The 18,724-nt window shown below is 60.8% G+C and overlaps 1 protein-coding gene across 1 annotated transcript in view; it reads right to left on the bottom strand.

Moving 5' to 3' along the window:
• Positions 1-18,724, bottom strand: part of MYO7A (myosin VIIA) — a 106,216-nt gene that overhangs the window by 17,640 nt on the left and 69,852 nt on the right. The window contains exons 20-35 of the mRNA XM_006149970.3: positions 17,080-17,174; positions 15,070-15,154; positions 14,313-14,531; positions 13,781-13,888; positions 11,146-11,355; positions 10,639-10,842; positions 10,295-10,471; positions 9,954-10,040; positions 8,667-8,794; positions 6,720-6,846; positions 6,277-6,396; positions 5,419-5,592; positions 3,964-4,191; positions 1,612-1,782; positions 782-899; positions 26-152 (exon numbers count right to left, since the gene is read on the bottom strand). Of these exons, the coding sequence (XP_006150032.1) occupies positions 26-152; positions 782-899; positions 1,612-1,782; positions 3,964-4,191; positions 5,419-5,592; positions 6,277-6,396; positions 6,720-6,846; positions 8,667-8,794; positions 9,954-10,040; positions 10,295-10,471; positions 10,639-10,842; positions 11,146-11,355; positions 13,781-13,888; positions 14,313-14,531; positions 15,070-15,154; positions 17,080-17,174 (2,378 nt within the window). The remainder of the gene's footprint in view (positions 1-25; positions 153-781; positions 900-1,611; positions 1,783-3,963; positions 4,192-5,418; positions 5,593-6,276; positions 6,397-6,719; positions 6,847-8,666; positions 8,795-9,953; positions 10,041-10,294; positions 10,472-10,638; positions 10,843-11,145; positions 11,356-13,780; positions 13,889-14,312; positions 14,532-15,069; positions 15,155-17,079; positions 17,175-18,724) is intronic.

Genomic DNA, 18,724 nt, shown 5'->3' with positions numbered 1-18,724 from the left:
CTGTCTCCCCGCCGGCCCGCCTCACCTGCTGCTGGACACAGCCGTGATCTCCGGAAAGGCCAGCTCCAGGAGCACCTGTTCCTGCTCGTCCACGAAGTAGACGCCCGTCCAGTTGACCGCCACGATGACGTCGTTCTTCGGGAGGGTGGGGCCTGGGCCGGAGACCGCGCTCAGAGGGAGCCTCCCCACTGCCAACCCGGCCCTCCCAGGCATCGCCAGAGGGAGGCAGCTGGGGGGCAGCTGACTGACCGCATTTTATAGACAGGGAAACTGAGGCTCCAAGAGTACTCCCCGCCCCACCAGGCCAAAGGCCGAGGTGCTGAGTCAGGAACCGGCTCGAGTCCCACACCTGCCACTGGACCTCGTGTAACTCCGGACAAGTCCTGCCCCGCACCAGGAGGGTGCAGGAGGGCTGGCGTCACCATGCCCTGGTTCCCCTGGCCCTGACACGTGGGGGTCAGTGAAACTCAGTGTGGCACCAGGCCCACCACAGAGCAGGTGCCCAGAAACGCAGGCCTGGGGATGGCGAGGGCCGAGGGGCGGTGCTGGTGCCGGCTGTCGTGGGGTGCTCGGGCCGCACTCTTCCACACAGCAGGGTCCTCCGTGGGGCCATTCAGTTGTCACACCCGGGTCTGCAGAGCACCTGCCTGCCCTGGGCCCTGCTGGGCTGCGGGGGGAGGGGACTCGACTCCACAGGGACCGAGTGGCCCTGGAGCCTGCAGGCAGGGGTCGTGCTGAGTGGGGAGCCCGGCTCAGGAGAGGCCTGGGAGGCCGCGGGTACCTGAGAACCTGTAGGCTTCGTAAAACCTGGAGAAGAGCAGGGGCCACTTGAAGCGGGCGTAATTGACCACATCTTCTTTGACCTTCTGGGCATCAGTTCTCCTCTGGGCATAAATCCCCTGGGGGCAGGGGCACACCATGCGCCAGCTGCCCTGGAAGTCAGAGCTCCCAGGGCGCCAGGGCTGGCCCAGATCTTCAAACTCAGTTGCATTCTGAGTCCCTGGGTGAGGGTTTCAGCATGTGAACAGGAGGGGGGTCGAGCTCAGGAGGGGCAGACCCTGAAGTGGATGGCCACGGGTCCCCTGCCAGCAGCAGTGCCCCCACCCCACCCCCTGCCCACCCGGACACCCTGCTCGGCTCGGCAGGCTCTAGCCGGGAAGGAACTAGTCACAGTTAGTATGGGCCTTGGGCTCTGGGAGTGAGCGAGGCGGAGGCGGCTGCAGCCCTTGTAGGAGAAAGCGGCCACCTTCTGTCAGAGGAGCTGCCTGCAGCACCCAGCCCACCACTGCCGAGGGGCTCTGGAGGAGCTTCCGCACTGTCAGTGGCGGGCAGCTGGTACGAGGCTAGGAGGGGGAGCCTCCTGCCCACAGACCCCCTCTTCCCTTACGAGGCCACAGGACTGGGCCGGAGCCTTCCCTGTGTCCCCAGCACCCAGCCCCCAGCAGACAGCAGAAGACCTGAGAGGCCCGATGCTCATGGAGGAGAAAGGTCTGCTAGAGGTGGGAGGTCGGCCCTGGCAGCCCTCCGGACAGATGGACGGATATCAGGTGAGCCGGGGCTCTCTCGAGGGCTCAGGCCTCGCCCCTCCTCCAAGCCCCGTTCCTCTCCCACCTTCTTGTGGGCAGCAATGGCCAGCTGGGCCCACTTCTCCAGCGTCCTCAGGGGGGTGATCTCGCGGTCGGGGATGTAGGTGGGCACGAGGTTCAGGAGGCGCTCCAGGACCATCTCGGAGCCGTAGTCCACGAAGTACTGCTGGGAGGCCAGCTCGGCCAGGTCGTCCTCCTAGGGGCAGGGGGCTGTGTCGTGACCCGGCCCAGGCCCTCCCGGCCCGGCCTCCTGCGCTCTCAGACCTAGGCCTGGGGGTCCCTGGGTCTGACTCGCCGTGGGATTCTCGTCTGTCGGTGGAGCCACGTTGCCTCCTCCTGGGCCCCTCAGCACCCACGCGGAGCTGGACTCTGCCCCGGGGCACAGAAGCAGCCGGCCTGCGAGCAGCCACTACACACCCAGCCCTGGAGACTGAGTTAGAACCGGCAGCAAGAGGAGGGAAGGGCGTGCTCGGAGAAAGGAGACCTAGGGACGGCGGGAGGCAGTGGGCAGGAGGGAGCGCGTCACCGGAGCTGCTTCTCTCACTCTGCCACGCCACCTGGGTGAGACTGAACCGGGGCCTCCACTGCAGAGGCTTCAGAGAACCAGGCAGGCACTGGCATGTACCCCTTCTCTGCCTGGGCTGGGGAGGCCTATCTGGGGCTCCCTAGGCATCAGCAGCAGGGGCAACAGGGATGGTTCTTGGCGGCTCTGAAGGCAGCAGATATTTTCCAATTAGTTTGACGTATATCAGGATCTGAGTAACTCATATGGCTGTGCTAATGCGTCCTGACTGAATAGTAGCTTACTACCACCGGCACCACTATGATCACGGCTATCAGCAACTACCACCGCCATCACCACCACCACCACCACCACCATCATCACCAATGAATACCGTCGCCACCATCATCAACAACAAATACCACCGTCACCACCACCAATGAATACCATTACAAATACCACTGTCATTACCAACACCACCATCACCAGCAAATACCATCATCTTCACCACCAACACTACCACCATCACCAACACCACCATCACTGGCACATACCACCACCACCAAATACTGTCATCACCACCACCACCACCATCACCAATGAATACCATCGCCACCATACTCAACAACAAATACCACCATCACCACCACCACTACCACCAAATACTGTCATCACCACCACCACCACCATCACCAATGAATACCACCACCACCACCATCACCAGTGAATACCATCGCCACCATCATCAACAACAAATACCACCATCATCGCCACCACCACAATCGCCAACAAATACCACTGTCATTACCAACACCACCATCACCAACAAATACCATCATCTTCACCACCAACACTACCACTACCACCATCACAAACACCACCATCACTGGCACATACCACCTTCATCACCAACATCATCACCAACAAACACCACTATCACCAACACCATCACCAACAAATACCATCATCATTATCATCACTACCATCACCAACACCACCATTACCACTACTGTCATCACCAACACCACCATCACCAACAAATACCATCATCCTCACCACCAACACTACCACCATCACCAACGCCACCATCACTGGTACATACCACCTTCATCACCAACACCATCACCAACAAATACCATCATCACCACCACTGTCATCACCAAGACCACCACCAACAACAAATACCACTGTCATCATCACCAATACCACCACCAACATATGCCACTTTCATCATTACTGCCACCACCAATGCCATCACCACCAACAAATACCATCTTTATCACAACCGTCATTATCAACACGATCTTCACGACCAAAACCATCATCACCAATACCATCTTCACGCCCAACAATATCACTGCAGCCCCCATCATCACCAACGCCATTGTCACTGAAAGACAATGTCATTTCCAACCACCATCACATCTTCATTTCCACCTGCTCCATCCACATCCCTCCATCGTAATCACTAACTTAAGCACAGCACCACCATCACGCCGTGCCTGTTCTCAGGAGATGGAGAACACGCATTTGTGATTTGCTCACTGTCTTCCCAGAGCAGAGCTGACTGGCCCCTCTCAGAGTAACACGGCATGTCCTGAGAAACGTGTTCTGCTGCAATCGCGGCAGCAGTGAGGGACCCCTTCCACTCACAAAATTCAGGATCCCTCAGAGCACCGATTCTGTGGTTTGTCCTCATCTTCGCAACCCCATGAGGTAGGAAGTGTCCGATCCAGGACAGCCCGCAGCGCGCCCCTGCAGTCAGCTCACCCCTGTAGTCAGCTCACCAGGGTCACTGGCGATGTGCCACGCACGCAGCCCTCAGCCCAGTTTGGGAGCGGCTGTGGGCTCAGCAAAAAGCACGCCCGCACTCACCTTCTCACACCGGTACTCCCCGAACTTGACCCCTCGCACCACCTGCTGGTAGATGAGGTTGGTGGCCACGCTGTCTTCCGAGGGGTTGTGCCAGGGTGTGAAGACCTCTTTGCGGAAGAAGAGCCTCCAGGGGGCATTGCGCTCCTGGGCACCCTGCTCCTTGGCGTACTGCTCGCACTGGGAGATGGCGTCCATGACGTGGTCACTGCCGCTGCCCAGGGAGGACACCTGTGGGCAGAGAGAAGGCGCTGAGAGGCTGGCCAGGCTTCGATGGAAACCCAAGCCTGGAGAGGCAGGGATGTGCCCCAGGTCCCCCAGGACACGAACCTCCTGGGGACCCCTGGGTCAGGTGTGGCTCTGAGCCAGCACAGCGCCGACCCCTCCAGCCTGGTTCGGGCAGGTACGAGGAGCTTGGCTTCCGGGCAGAGGCTCGCTGTGGAGCTGTTGGACAGAACGTCCCTGAGACGCGGAGGCTTCGCCAGGTGAGAAAAGTCTGGGCCAACTGCCTCCAAGAACATGGGTCTGTTACTGCCCTTGATGGGAAGTGCCGTGTGACGTTGCTGGACTGGCGGTGAAATCCCCCCCCCCTCGCCTCGGCCCAGCTCAGAGGGAAGGCTCCGGGCCCAGGGCGAGCCAGGGGCGAGCCCGGGGATGCTCCAGCGGCTCAGGAACGAGATGAGCTGCCGCTTGCTGGGCGGCTTCCTGGCCCCCTCCTCGGCACCTGAGTCGGCTGTGTTCCCACTGGAGAAAGCCAAGGGGCTGCCGACCCTCCAGTGTTGTGTTTTGTTTGTTCGTTTTTGTTTTTGGTTTTACAATTGCCAGAGGGTGTGTGCACTTGGCAGAGAGTGAGAGGGAGAAGAGGGGAAGCACCTCATGGTCACACGGCAGTCCCCTCTCCCCACCTCTCCTCTCAGCAGTTTGGGTACGTATGCACATGCACCTGGCATTCATCAAGTTGCCAGGGCCCAGATTCGAACTGTGGTTGACCATGTGGGATCTGGCTCCTTCGACCTCTAGGACACAGGGCCGTCCCTCCGAGGGCGTCTTTCTGTGGCACCAGGGGAGGACCTACGTGGCCTGGGCACAGGCACCAGGAGGGAGCTCAGAGCTCTCCTGCAGAATCTGCTCTTGGCATCCCAGTGGTAATCCCAATGGGCCGGGTGCTGTTGGCCCAGGACACCGGGGTCTTAAAGGTAAGGCGCCGGCAGGTGGCGTGGTGGTTAAGGTGCTGGCCTCCCACGTGGCCAGCCGCAGTGCCTTGCTTACACAATTTCCCTCTCTCTCTCTCTGTACATCTCTGGTCAAATTAAGTAATAATAATAATAATAATAATAATAATAATAATAAGGGAAATTAAGTAACAAAAATCATTCAGGGGCTGCACAGGGTCACCTGGCCAGTAGGGGGCGGCAGAGACCGGGAGTGGTACCCGGAGGTGCAGGAGGGAGGCCCTACCTTGTCAAACAGGGCGATGTAGAGAGAGAACCCAAAGCGGTCCCTGAGCGAGATCTTGTCCGCCAGCGCGTTGCAGAGCTCCTTGGCCGTGGTGGCTGAGTCTGTCAGCAGGGTCTTGGTGGTCCCGTCCATGAACGTCACGGGCAACATGATGGGCTTCTTGGACTTGGTGGCCTGGAAGTGACGGAGAGGCACACGAGGTCCCTTCACTTCGCACCAGCTTAGTTCCTTTGGACTCAGCCTTCCTGTGGGGTTGGCACTGGCCCTGAGCCCCAGGCCCCAAGCACCTCACAGGGACGTCCCCGTCCCTGTCACAGGGGGCCAGCCATACACCCTACCCTGAGGGACCTTGAGGGCCCCCGTGCTGAGGTCCCGAGGCTGGGGATCAGGCACTGCCACTGGCCAGGGCTCAACCTCACCTCACAGCCCCACCCCAAGACCCACGAGGAGGTGACAGTCGGCACCTCTTACCCAAGTCCCTTGCCATAAAGGCAGCACATGGGCTGGGCCAGGCATTCCAGAGGGCCAGGCATGGGAGGGGGAGCCATCTGGGGGACTAGGCATGAGGGGGGCAGCTATCTACAGGGGGAAACATGGGGGAATCCATCCTAGGGACCATTCCTATTCGGATGAGCCTGGGGTTCCAGAACTGAGGGTGCGCTCTGGAAGGTATCCCAAAGCAGGCAGCACTGCTGGGCACTGGAGTGTGCAGACACACATGCGTGCATGTGCACACTCACACACACACACATGCACACACATGTGCGCACTCAGACATACACGCACACACATATGCACACACACACGCACATTCACACGCACACATGCACACACACACGCACACGGGAGGGGGCGCACTTGCAGCTCCAGCCAGCTGGGTGGCTGAGTCCGTGTCCCGTTCACGAAGGTCCTTCTCAGCCGCTCCTCACAGTAGGGGGCGTAGCCGGGCGGCCCGCCGTGGATGAAGTTGCGCAGGTACTGCAGATAGGAGCCCGTGAGGCAGCACCCTAGGCCTCCCTGCTTGGCTCCCACCCATACAGGGACTCAGCTCCTCAGGCATGTTCGCCCGCACCCTGGTCCACCCCCACCTGCTGCCCTCTGCAGCACCCCACCCCTCAGCCTGGCCCAGAGACCTGTGAGCAGAGGCCGGGCCACTGTCTGGCAGACTTAGCTGCCTCATTAGCTTATGGAGCTGCTAGAGAAGATAGCTAAGCGGGCTGCCTGGTGGAGGGGTCCCAGGAAGCACAGGGTGGGGTGATCACTGGCCCTCCTACACTCCCCTTCCAGGCGGGCGCCCTCACCTTAACGAACTTGTCGGAGGGGGCGAAGCAGCCCACACACAGGGCCACGAGGATCCAGCCCCGCGCGTGGCTGCTCTTGGACGGGTTGTGGGTGAGCTGCTTGCTGATCTGGCAGTAGATCTCGTCCCTGGGGAGCAGGGGCACCTCAGGGAGCAGCCACTGTCCCCCAGACATGCTGTCCTCTCCGCTTGCCCGAGACCACCCAGGTGGAGCCCAGGGCTGGAGCCGGGCAGGGCCTGGCACCGGAGAGCGGATGGGCAGTCAGAGGGTGCAGTCTCAGCTCCACTCAGCACATAGCCATGGCCACGGGGGACCCCTGCTGCATCCCGGACCAGCAGGTGTCGGGGTCACCTCTCTGACCCAGCCCACAGTTAGACGACAGGACAAGCCTCTGGGGTCCTGGGATGGACGAGTGGAGATGGCTCCTTGCTGTGGAGTGGCTGCGCTTCGCTTCTCAGTGACAGGAGGGCGATGAAGGTGCCTCGTTCTGTCATTACAGGGCTCCTCACAGGTCACTCAGGGAAGGTGGCCCCAGGCTTGTAGAGCACCCAGCCCCAGCCCGGTACCACCTGCTGTCAGTGAACTCCCACCCCCTGCCTTCGCTGGGGCCTCCTCTGCAGACGGTGTCCGGCCAGATGGCCGCCTGCCTGCTCGGGGCCACCAGGGGGCGCTCTTCCTCCAGAGGCCAGGGCCCGGCAGGAAGGAGGCAGTTCTGACTCAGGGGGCTCCTCAGTCTTTTGAGTTCAATTAAACCTCCAGGTAAATTCCATAATTGCCGCCTGTCCCACGTGCCACAAAAGACCATCTAGGACCGGCCTGCCCAGCGCCCCAGCCACTCCTCGAAGCAGTCCCTGCAAATACCCGGACGGGAGGGCTGGCGTGGCAGCTCGGAGTGACCCTTACAGGGCTGCTGTAGAGACATCCTTCGGGGGTGTCTCTGGATGTCATCCAGAGCCGGGTGGCCCCATGACGTGTGCCCGTCTCTGGGGAACAGGGTGGAAGGAGGTCTGGCTGGGAGGCAGGAGGCCTGGGAGCACCTGACTCTGCCCACGTTACAGAAGGGGAGACTGAGGCAGAGAAGGGAAGATTAGCGTGGCCCCCCGGGAATCCACACCCAGCCTCTGCCTCGGTTCTCTGGGAGTGGCAAGTACACTGGTGAGGTCACTAGGAGGTGAATTCTGGCCCCTTAGACACCCTGCGGCGGCCACCTGCCCCCAGAGGTGGCTGGCCCCATGACGTGTGCCCGTCTCTGGGGAGAGGGGTGGGAGGAGGCCTGGCTGGGAGGCAGGAGGTCTGGGACCAGGTGAGCCCAGCTAGTCTCTTCCCTGCCCTGGGACTCAGTTTCCCCAGCAAGAGAATGGGCCCACACGCCCGTCCCCACGCTGTCCTCTGCTCCCAGCTGTGTTACCCGGCATGACCGGCTCTCCTGACTCACCTCCCCTGAGCAGGGCTCTTGGACATGGCCTAGGCTGTGTCGACACCTCCCTTATTCCCATTACCCTGGACCTCCCGCCCGCTCCCCAATACCCAGGGGCTTGGGGGAGGCATTTGCAGGATTCCCAGGCCTCTGTCTGGGCAGGGTGTGTGCCCCGAGGGTGGCAGGCAGCGATGGGGACACAGCAATGAAGCAGTCGGATCACGGCAGTCACACTGCAGCCGCCCTTGGCCGAGCGCCAGAGTGGGTGACAGCTTCTGGCAGCTCTGCCTTCCCTCAGCTGCCACCTGCGTGGCAAGGACACACGTCCCCCTGACAGCCTGACAGCCTGGCGGGGCTCGGAGAGGAAGCCCGGCCCAGGCCCAGGCCTGTCTGCCACCCTGTGGCGAGGGAACCACAGCCACAGCTCGGCCCCCTGAAGGCCTCTCAGGTCCTGCCAGGAGTGCAGCCCCTCTGCCCTGGCCACCCCCCTGCCCAGGGGCTGCCACCTGGGTGCCCCGCCTGGGACTGACCGCAGCGTGGGCCGCAGGATGCCGTTGCCGATGATGAAGTGCAGCTTCTCGAGGTTGGACGTGGGCCGGTCCTCCAGCATGCTGTTGCCCTGTGCCGTGGGCTCCCCATCCTGCAGCCTCTTGGTCACCTGGGCCAGAAGGGGACAGGTTTGCCCAGGGCAGGTAAAGTCGGGGTACCCCCCGCCAGCCAGGGCACTAGCGCCCGAGTCTGCCCACTCCCTGGAGAACAGAACCTGGGAGTGGCCAAGAGAGCTGGGATCCTGCTGCTGGACACCAGCCCACATGTCCCTGCCCCTCACTAGACACACGTGCACATGTGCACACACATCCACATGTGCACACGCATGGCCGGAGCACTGGCCAGGGCCCCCCCACTTCTGGAGGTAAGGCTCCTCTACAGCCTCCTTAATATCTGCCCAAGCCCCCAGCCCCAGGGAGGCCTGCCAGCCAGGACAGGGCCTGCTTGTCCATCTCTCCAGGGGGACCTTGTGCCCCACCCTGGCACCCAGAGGACACCCCAGGTTCTAAGGGCCCTGGCGCTGACGTGAGCAGCCTCAGACTGGCTCTTCAGAGACGAGGTCCTCCTGGTGCCACACAGCCATAGAACCAGCCCCGCACTCCCTGCCTCACCCAGAAGAGAGACCGAGAGGCCGACAGGAGGGGGCCGGGAGGGACGCGGTGCTCCAGCTCCTGCACACCCTCAGCCGCCTCTCCCCTCCTGCCAGGGTCCATCAGGCCGTTTCTTCCCTGGGCCCTCAGGTACTGCATGGGAGAAGAACCCACCCCTGAGGCCAGGTGGCTGCAGGCTGGACTTGCGCCTCAGATGGGGCAGGATAAGGAAACAAAGTGAAGCAGGAGCCCCTGGTTCTGCATGAGTGACCAGGGGAGGCTTCCTGGAGGAGGGGCCCCCAGGCGGAGGGGCTGGTATCTGTAAATGTCGGGGCATGGGACAGCCAGTCCCCAAGGCTATGAGTGCTGTGTTCTCTGCGTGACCCTGACCCCACCTCCTGGGAGATCCCGGAGCCAAGGGCTGGGCGGGAACTCAGAGGTGACTAACAGCAGCGGTGAGAGCTCTGAGAGCCGTCTTCCAGAAGCCTCTTCTGAAAGGGCCTCAAACCCTTGAACAGATGCCCTGGAGCCATGCCCTGGTGGGAAATGGCCTCCCTCCCCAGGTGCCCCTCGAATCCTCCTGGCTGTTGGCTTCTTCCTCCAGGAAGCCCTCCTGGCCTGGCCAGCCAGAACCCCAAGGACAGTGTCCACTCACGCTCTGGCTCCCTCGGTCCTCACCTCCTCTGTGAGTTTCGACTTCTTCTTCAGGGTCAAGTGCACCAGCTTATGCCTCATGCTGCTCTTCTGCCCCTGGGAGACCTGGGCCTGCTGTCAGGAAGCCATGAGCGGCCTGGGGTCATTGCACCTCCCCAGGAAGACACAGGCACGTGCCCTCCCTGCCACCTCCACCCCGCCCCCACCAGCCAGCGGAGCGCCCTCAGCCATGGCTGGCACTTTGCAGGTCGCAAGGTCACACGTATGTTCCCATAAGCTGAGCGGGGCAGGGGGCGCGGGTGCGGAGGCCGGGATGAACTGCAGGGGGAGCTTTCTGTGGAGGAGCAGGCCGGGCTGGGCCTCACCTCGCCCTCGCCCTGCAGGGCCTGCAGCTCCCTCTTGTAGGTCTTCTTGCCCAGGGTCTCGTAGATCTTGGTCATCACGGGGATCTTCTCACTGCCGTCGCTCATGGCCGTGTGGTACTTGGGCTCAGGGAGGTCCCCCATGAACCGCAGGATGGTGATCCAGACTGCCAGGGCCGCCTGGGACACAGGGCACATGTCAGGGCCTGCATGGGGCCACTGCTAAAGCCGCCGGGGCAGCTTGGCGGTTTGCAGAGAGGGCCCGCCAGAGCCCACTGTCCCGGCGCCCACGGCCACAGCCGGGCAGAGTGGCCGGCCCAGCCCAGCGGCCCAGCCGGCCGCCTCACCAGCTGGTCGCCCTCATCGTCATGGTAGAGCAGGGGCTGCTTGAGCGGCCGCCGGGTATAGGAGTGCGAGGTGGTGCCCTGGAAGTAGGTGGCCGCGAACTTGGCGAACTTGTACTCGGAGAGGTCCTCCTCGTCCTCGTCGGGCAGGGGCAGGGCTGTGTCCAGGTCCTCCTCCTCCATCTCCCGCCGTCCTCCCTCCAGGTCCTGAGGAACAGAGGGGTCTCTGCCGTGTGCGCCTGGCCCGCTGGGCAGGAGGTCCCTGGGGCAGACCCAGGCATGCTGCCGGCCTAGCTGAGCCTCTGGGCTGCTCTGTCCCAGGAGGGGGTTTGTCCAGCCACCGCCCAAGCAGAGCCTCAGCAGGGCATGGAGGACGCTATTGGCAGCGGCCCTAGGAGGGATGGTGACCAGCTCACAGCCCCATGGCAGATGGGGACATGTCAAAAATGCTCCCGTCTGTTCCCAGGGCCACAAGAGGAGGGGGCTGGCCACAGGGGCACCCTCTGGTACCTCAAAGCCGCTAGGTGCCTGGCCCTCCTGGCCTGGCAGGCCGCCAGAAGTCCCCAGGAAGCCGAACATCTTGTCCACCATGTCCGAGTGGTTGACGGGCTCGTGGCGGGCCCTCTCCATCTGCTCCAGCAGCTCCTTCTTCCGCCGGGCCTCCTCCTTCTCCGTCAGCTCCCGCTCTGCGTCCTCCCGGGCCAGCTGCGCCAGGCGCTCCTGGGAGATTGGGGTGACATGGTGCTGCCTGGTTCCCTGCCACAGCCTCAGGGAACAAGCCCTCCTCGGGAGAGCAGCCAGGGGATCAGGACCAACCTCCACCGGGTCCTCCTGCCTGACAGGGGGACCAGGCCCCAATTTCCCATCTTGAGCCATGCTTAGCTCAGCCCTCATGGCCCAGGGCAGACAGACATCCAAAATCTTGTCTAGAGGAGGCCTCTCCACAAGTCAGCACAATTATCCCACCGTTCTCTAGGGCTCGGCTAGGAGTCACCTCCTCCAGGCAGCCTGCCGACAATCTCCCCTGGCCCAAGGGGACCACACCCATAGCCGCTAGGTTGAGGTGCCAGACCAGTGCTGTCCAACAGAAATGCAATGCAAGCCATAAATGTGGCAGTCGCATATAGCAAAGGAGAGACAGGGGAATTAACCTTAATCTTGTGTTCTAGGGCCAGCCCTGTGCACAGTGGTCAAGTGCTGTGGGCTAGGGAGCCGGGAGCCACATCGCGGACTGTGGTTTCAGTCACAGCCACAGCTGCTTGCAAAACATGGCGGGCACGGAACCAGCAGGTGGCGTAATGATTACATCACTGGACTCCCACGTAGTCAACCACGGTTTGAGTCCTGGATCTGGTGGCTTCAAACACACCGGGCGCGTGTGTGTGCATGCCCAAGGTCACAAGAGTAGAATGGAGGAGAAGGGATTGTGGCATGGCCATCCCCCCGGGGTGTGATTTCTCACTTTCTGTCTCTCTCTCTGTCTCACTGTCTCTCTCACACATGTGCCCTATAGCAAAAAAAAAAAAAAAAAAAAAAAAGTCTCTCTCTAAAACAAAATTAAAAAAAAACAAAAACATGCCAGGCATATGCACCTATCCAAAATCCTGACAGGAACAAAAAATGGGGAAAGGGTTGCCGTGTGACCACACCCCATTGGGGTATGCTTTGTCTCTCTTTCTTTCTCTCTGGCAAGCACAAGTGCTCTCTGACAAAAAAATAAATTAATTAAATATTAAAAAGCAAATTTAACATGTAAACATAGGGGCCAGCAGGTGGCGCGGTGTTCAAGGGTGCTGAACGCCCATATGGCTGGCCACGGTTCAAATCCTGGACCTGGCAGATTGCTTTCTCACTTTCTCTCTTGCTCACTGTGTCACTCTCTGGTCAAATTGGAAATAAGTAAATAAATAAAATAAAATTCAATAATATTTTTTTTGGAGAGGTTTTTGCTATAAAGGCATGTGCGCTTGCCAGACAGAGAGACAGAGAGAGACAGAAAGCGAGAAATCACCCCCCGGGGGGATGGCCACGCTGCAATCCCTTCTCCTCCATTCTCATCTCGGGATCTTGGGCACGCACGCATATGTGCCCGGCGTGAGTTTTAAGCCACCGGGTCCGGGACATGAACCGTGGTTGACTGCATGGGAGTCCAGCGACATAGCCATCACGCTAACTGCTGGTCCCTTTCAATAATTATTTTTTAAAAAGAATATTTAAACTTAATATTTTATTTAACTTAGTATTTCCCAAACATGTAATAAATATTATAAAAAGTGAGATATTATATATTTATTTATTATTTAGCTTGCTCTAGAGCTTGTATGCTTGCTGGTGAGGGAGAGAGTGTGCGAGAGAGACAGAGAGGGAGGGCGGGAGGGGGAAGGAGAGAGAGAGCGAGAAATCACCCCCAGGGGGATGGCCATGCCGCAAGCCCCGCTCCCCCATTCTCCTCTCTGGGTTCTGGGCTCACCCACGCCCAGTGTGATTTTCAAATCGCTGGCCCAGGACTTAACCCACATAGTGGGTCATGGGGGACGCAGCCGCCTTAACCTTCATGTCATCCGCTGGCCCTCTCCGTGTAGGCCTGTGTGCGCCTCGCACTGGCCGCCCTGTCACGGCTCAGGTGGCTGGCAGCTCAAGGCTCCCGCCAAGGGGAGCACGGCTCCCCTTGGAGCTCTCACCTGGCTCCGGCTCGTCACTTGAGTGGGTGTTACAGTCTAACTGGACAAGGGCCAGCTTGGGCTAGCCTGGTGATCTGGTGGTAAAGGGAGCCAGATCACATATAGCTGACTGTGTGGTTCGAATCCCGGCTCCCACAGCTTGGAAACATGCTGGGCGTGTCTGCATTCTCCAAATCCCGACAGGATAAAGGAATGGAGGAGAAGGGATTGTGGGGCGACCACACCACATCGGCGAGAGCTTTCTCTCCCTCACTCCGTCTCTCTGGTGAACACATGTGCCTTCTGGCAAATTTAAAAAAGAAAGCTAGATTTAAAAAGGCCCTGCAGCCGCGTGGACAGGCTGTCTCTGGCCCCAGTGCCCCCGCCAGCCCCAGGACGGGAGCAGGAGCTGTCAGGGTGCAGGAGCGGGCAGTGCTGGACCTGGGGAGCCGGGCAGGGGCGGGGGCCAGGCGGAGGGGGCTCACCTGGTGCTTGCGCTCCGCCTCCTCCTTGGCCTTCTTGGCGCTCATCTCCTTCCGGAGCTTCTCCTCCTCCGCCAGCCGCATTTTCTCGGCCTCCAGACGCCGCAGGTACTGCGGGAAGGGGCATGGGAGGCACCCGGATGCGGATGCGCGTAACCAGTCACAGTGCTCCTGCCAGCCCCACGGGCCCACCCAGATCGCGCTCTGGGACTGGGAGCGACTGTGCCAAACAATCTGGCAGAGAGGGAAACTGAGGCAACCAAGAACTCCAGGTTGCACAACGGGTTGGAGGTGCTGTTGGTCCCAAAGACAACCCAGGCCAGCCTCGGCCTCCCAAAGGGTCATGACAGTCACTGGGAAGGGCAGGGCTGGGAAGCTCAACCCGGCCCTTGGCTAGGAGCTGGAAACACGGCGTGTCACGCACTCCTCCGAGCAGGCAAAGCCGCCTGCCCCCAGGCCTGAGCTTCCCGGCCCTGCCCTGCTACCCCCAGGGGAGAGCACAGCTCAGAGGACACACTGGGGCTGGGCCCCTCACCTCGGCCCGGAGGCGCCGGTGCAGCCTGCGGGCGATCATGCCCCGGGCGTAGGCCTGCACGGTGAGCACTGCCCAGAGGCGGTGGCGGAAGGCCTTGCGCACCAGGTAGGCACGGCAGCGCGCCTGGAACTCAATGATACGCCGGCGGGCCAGGCGGTACTGCAGGTGCAGCTTCCGGGAGCGGTGCAGGGCCTGCAGGCGCAGGAAGCCCAGCCGCATCTGCAAGGACGACTCTCGCTCAGCCGTGGCCCCAGTGCAGGCCACCCTGCCTGGGAGCGCCGTGACCTGGGCTCTCCTGTGACTGGCACCCCAGGCTCAGCTGGCTCCACTTGGGGAGCCCCAGCCCTGGGTGAAGCTCATCCCCTACTAGGCAGACCTTTCCTAGACGGTGCCTCGACCCTCCCCGAGAAGGGGTCCCTCAGGCCAAGAGCTGCGGCCACTGTGCTTCCTTCTCCCCAGCCCAGTCCAGACTGCAGCTGGCTGCCCAGAGGCCCACGTGACCAGCCACTGCTGTCCCCAGACGTCTCTAATGACCCCAGGGTGTCACAGCCCAACAAGACACCCCTGAAGAAAAGCAGCCCGTGTGCTGACTGGGTGCGGACTTCGAGCTGGGGGAGTGACAGGAGCCGACTGGGCAGAGACCAGCCAACCAGGGCCCGCCAGGCTGAGCTGCCTGGTGAAGCAAGTCCTGCCACCATGGCAACGGGGCCAGGCTCAAAGGCCACGGGGCCACAGGCAGCCCCTCCAGGTCGCTCACCAGCCCGTAGTTCTTCCTGCAGCGGTGGCCTCGCCAGTGCCTCTGGATCAGCGTGGCCGCGTCCTTGAGCTTCAGGAAGTTGGACCTGAAACAGCAGCGGTGCTGGGGAGGGTCTCAGTGAGGAGAGCCGGGGCTGGGGCGTGGGGTTTGGGGCCGGCACAGCACGGCTGAGGCCCAGTGCTATGACTTGCCAGCTGTGAGACCGGGGTGAGGCATGGCACGTCCCTGTGCCCCAGCCCCCAGCTGTAAACAGATAGCACGAGGCCTCCCTGCCTGCCCAGGCCTTCACGAGATACCTGTTGAATGGATGAGCGTGCGAATTAAAATAACTGCAGCAGTACGAGCGACTGACAGTGTGAACACTAACGTCCTCATTCTGTAGACAAGGAAACAGACATGGCGGGGTTGGACCACAGCCTGTGCGCGTTGACTGGCCCCTGCACACAGGAGCCTGCAGGGGTGTGAGCGTGTGAATGCAGGGGTGTGTGTGTGTGAACACAGGGTGCATGCGTGATTGTAGGGGGTGTGTGTGTGACTGCAGGGGTGTGAGCGTGTGAATGCAGGGGTGTGTGTGTGTGAACACAGGGTGCATGCGTGATTGTAGGGGGTGTGTGTGTGACTGCAGGGGTGTGAACGTGTGAATGCAGGGGTGTGTGTGTGAACACAGGGTGCGTGCATGATTGTAGAGGTGTGTGTGACTGTGGGGGTGTGAGTGTGTTAGTGCAGGTGTGTGTGTGTGAACACAGTGTGCGTGATTGTAGAGGTGTGAGTGTGACAGTAGGGGTGTGAGTGTGTTAGTGCAGGTGTGTGTGTGTGAACACAGTGTGCGTGATTGTAGAGGTGTGAGTGTGACAGTAGGGGTGTGAGTGTGTTAGTGCAGGTGTGTGTGTGTGAACACAGTGTGCGTGATTGTAGAGGTGTGAGTGTGACAGTAGGGGTGTGAGTGTGTTAGTGCAGGTGTGTGTGTGTGAACACAGTGTGCGTGATTGTAGAGGTGTGAGTGTGACAGTAGGGGTGTGAGTGTGTTAGTGCAGGTGTGTGTGTGTGAACACAGTGTGCGTGATTGTAGAGGTGTGAGTGTGACAGTAGGGGTGTGAGTGTGTTAGTGCAGGTGTGTGTGTGTGAACACAGTGTGCGTGATTGTAGAGGTGTGAGTGTGACAGTAGGGGTGTGAGTGTGTTAGTGCAGGTGTGTGTGTGTGAACACAGGGTGTGTGCATCATTGTAGAGGGGGGTGTGTATGACTACAGGGGTGTGAGCGTGTGACTACAGGGGTGTGAGCATGTGAATGCAGGGGTGTGTGTGTGAACACAGGGTGTGTGCATCATTGTAGAGGGGGGTGTGTATGACTACAGGGGTGTGAGCGTGTGACTACAGGGGTGTGAGCATGTGAATGCAGGGGTGTGTGTGTGAACACAGGGTGTGTGCATCATTGTAGAGGGGGGTGTGTATGACTACAGGGGTGTGAGCGTGTGACTACAGGGGTGTGAGCATGTGAATGCAGGGGTGTGTGTGTGAACACAGGGTGTGTGCGTGATTGTAGAGGTGTGTGTGTGACTGCAGAGGGGTGTACCATGTGCCCGATGTGGTGTGTCGTGATGGGTTTTTGTCAACCATGTTCGTGTTCCCCATGTTGGCACAATCACACATGTGTGCTATGCGTATGTGTGTTTCCTTTTCTTTTTTTTTGGTCAAGGTTTCTGCCGTAGGTGTGTGAACTAACTGGATAGAAACAGAGACAGTGAGCGGGAGGAGGAGGAATCACCTCTGGAGGAACGGCCACACTGCAATACCTTCAATCTTTCTCTATTCTTCTCCTGGGACTTGGGACATGGACCCACACCTGACATGATTTTCAAGCTACCGGGTCTAGGGCTTGAACCATGGCCAGTCATGTGGAAGTCCACTGCCTTAACTACCATGCCACCAGCTGGTCCCATGTGTGCGTCCCATGTGTCCCTGAAGAGCAGGGCGAGCCGCACACGTGCGCCGGTGGGCTGGTCACACGCACCTGTCCTTGAAGCCGCGGATGACCTTCTGCAGCAGGATGACCCTGTCGGTGATGGCCTTGTCCCGCTCCACCTCCAGCAGCATGTCATGGTGGTCCTGGAAGGCAGCGCTCCTGAGCCGCGTCCCCAGAACCGCCCGCTCCAGGGCCTCCAACTCACTCCCGGGGGCCCCACGCAGAGGCTGCCCATGGCTGCCAGGACAGAAGGGATTGCTTCCCAGAGGTCCGGGTGGGGCAAATGGAGCAGGCGGGGCTGACGCCACTGATGAGGTCAGTGTGTCCTGTGAACACACACAGCGGCTTCGTCCCTGCCACTGTCTCTGCCAAAGTTCCCACTAGGTCAGCCCTGACCCATCCAGGCCCCTGTTGCTCCTGCTTGGCTCTCAGACCCGCAGCCTCCAAACCAGCCTCCCAGCCTCCATCACTCCCTCTTGCTCCACGAGCAGCCAGAAGGACCCTCCCAAAGGCAAACCTGATGGGAACCCACAGTGCCACCATGATCCCTGGGTTCAGCCTGGGCTCCTCAGCTGGCCCTCCAGGCCCTCCATGGTCCAGGCCCCTTGACTGGCCCCCTCCCCTCGTCCCCGGGGCCCAGCCCTCGCTGTACTTGCACAGAGCTGGTCGTGCAGCCCATCCGTGCCAAGTGTCTCTGCGGGTACCGTGCTGTGTGCTGGGGACCACAGGGAGCTGGCCCTGCCCAGTGGGCACGGACACAGTCCTCAGTTAGGCCCAGCACCGGGAGGGCTGGCCAAGGGTTTCTGAACGGATGAGCCTCGGGCCTTTGGCCTCTTGACATGGGACTCAGAAGGATCCAGAAGGGGCAGGGCGGGGGAGGGACACCTCTCTGAGTTCTGCTCCAAGTGCCATGGACCTGCTGCCTTCCCTCCTTGGCCTCCCAGGTGGGGCACCAGGCTACCCAGAGCTAGAGCCCCATGCTCAGATCCCTGCTGCCTGCCCTGGGCAACCTGCTTCTCCTGGGGCTGGCAAAGGTGCCCACCTCACAGGGCTGTCCAAGGACCCAGAGAGATCGCAGCGCCAGCCCCGCACTGGGGCCTGGCACACTGCACACCGTCCCTAGCTCCGAGGAGAACGAGACATGCGTTTCCAATGAGGAAACGAGGCTTGGAGGCTAGAGGAGACAAGGGACTGGCTGAGGCTACAGACCAGACCCCAGACGCCCTGCAGGGCAGGCTCCTCCTTCCCTCCCCCAGCTGTCCTGGGTGCCGGGTCCCACCCCCGCCCAGGGGAAGGAAGCCTCCTGCCACCAGAAATCTCGAACAGCACAGCGGAAATGAAAATGGGGAAGCCCAGGAGCTAGGAGTCCACCCCTATCGGGCCCGCACAGCTGCTGGGGCACCAGCGCTCCCCAGGACTCCGCCTCCCACGCCCAGTTCCTGCTTCCGTCCCCCAAAGCCAGGGAGGGCCCTGTGGTGGTGCAGAGTCTGACCCCAGCCCTGGCAGAAAACCACGGTGGGGGCCGAACACGCACTCCAGATATGCACCAGATACCCCATCCCATTTCACGAGTGAGAAAACGAGGCTCTGAAACGGCAGCCCTCGCCCTGGTGTGGATGAAGCAGGAAGGCCTCACCCTGCACGGGCCCCTCCAGCCATTCACAGCCAGGCAGGGAAGGTCCCAAGGCCAGGA

The sequence above is a fragment of the Tupaia chinensis genome, unplaced genomic scaffold (assembly GCF_000334495.1).
Source record: "Tupaia chinensis unplaced genomic scaffold, TupChi_1.0 Scaffold000274_1, whole genome shotgun sequence".
NCBI classification, from domain to species: Eukaryota; Metazoa; Chordata; class Mammalia; order Scandentia; family Tupaiidae; genus Tupaia; species Tupaia belangeri.
The sequence above is the reverse complement of the archived record's forward strand: the minus strand, read 5'-3'. Positions and strand labels throughout refer to the sequence as shown.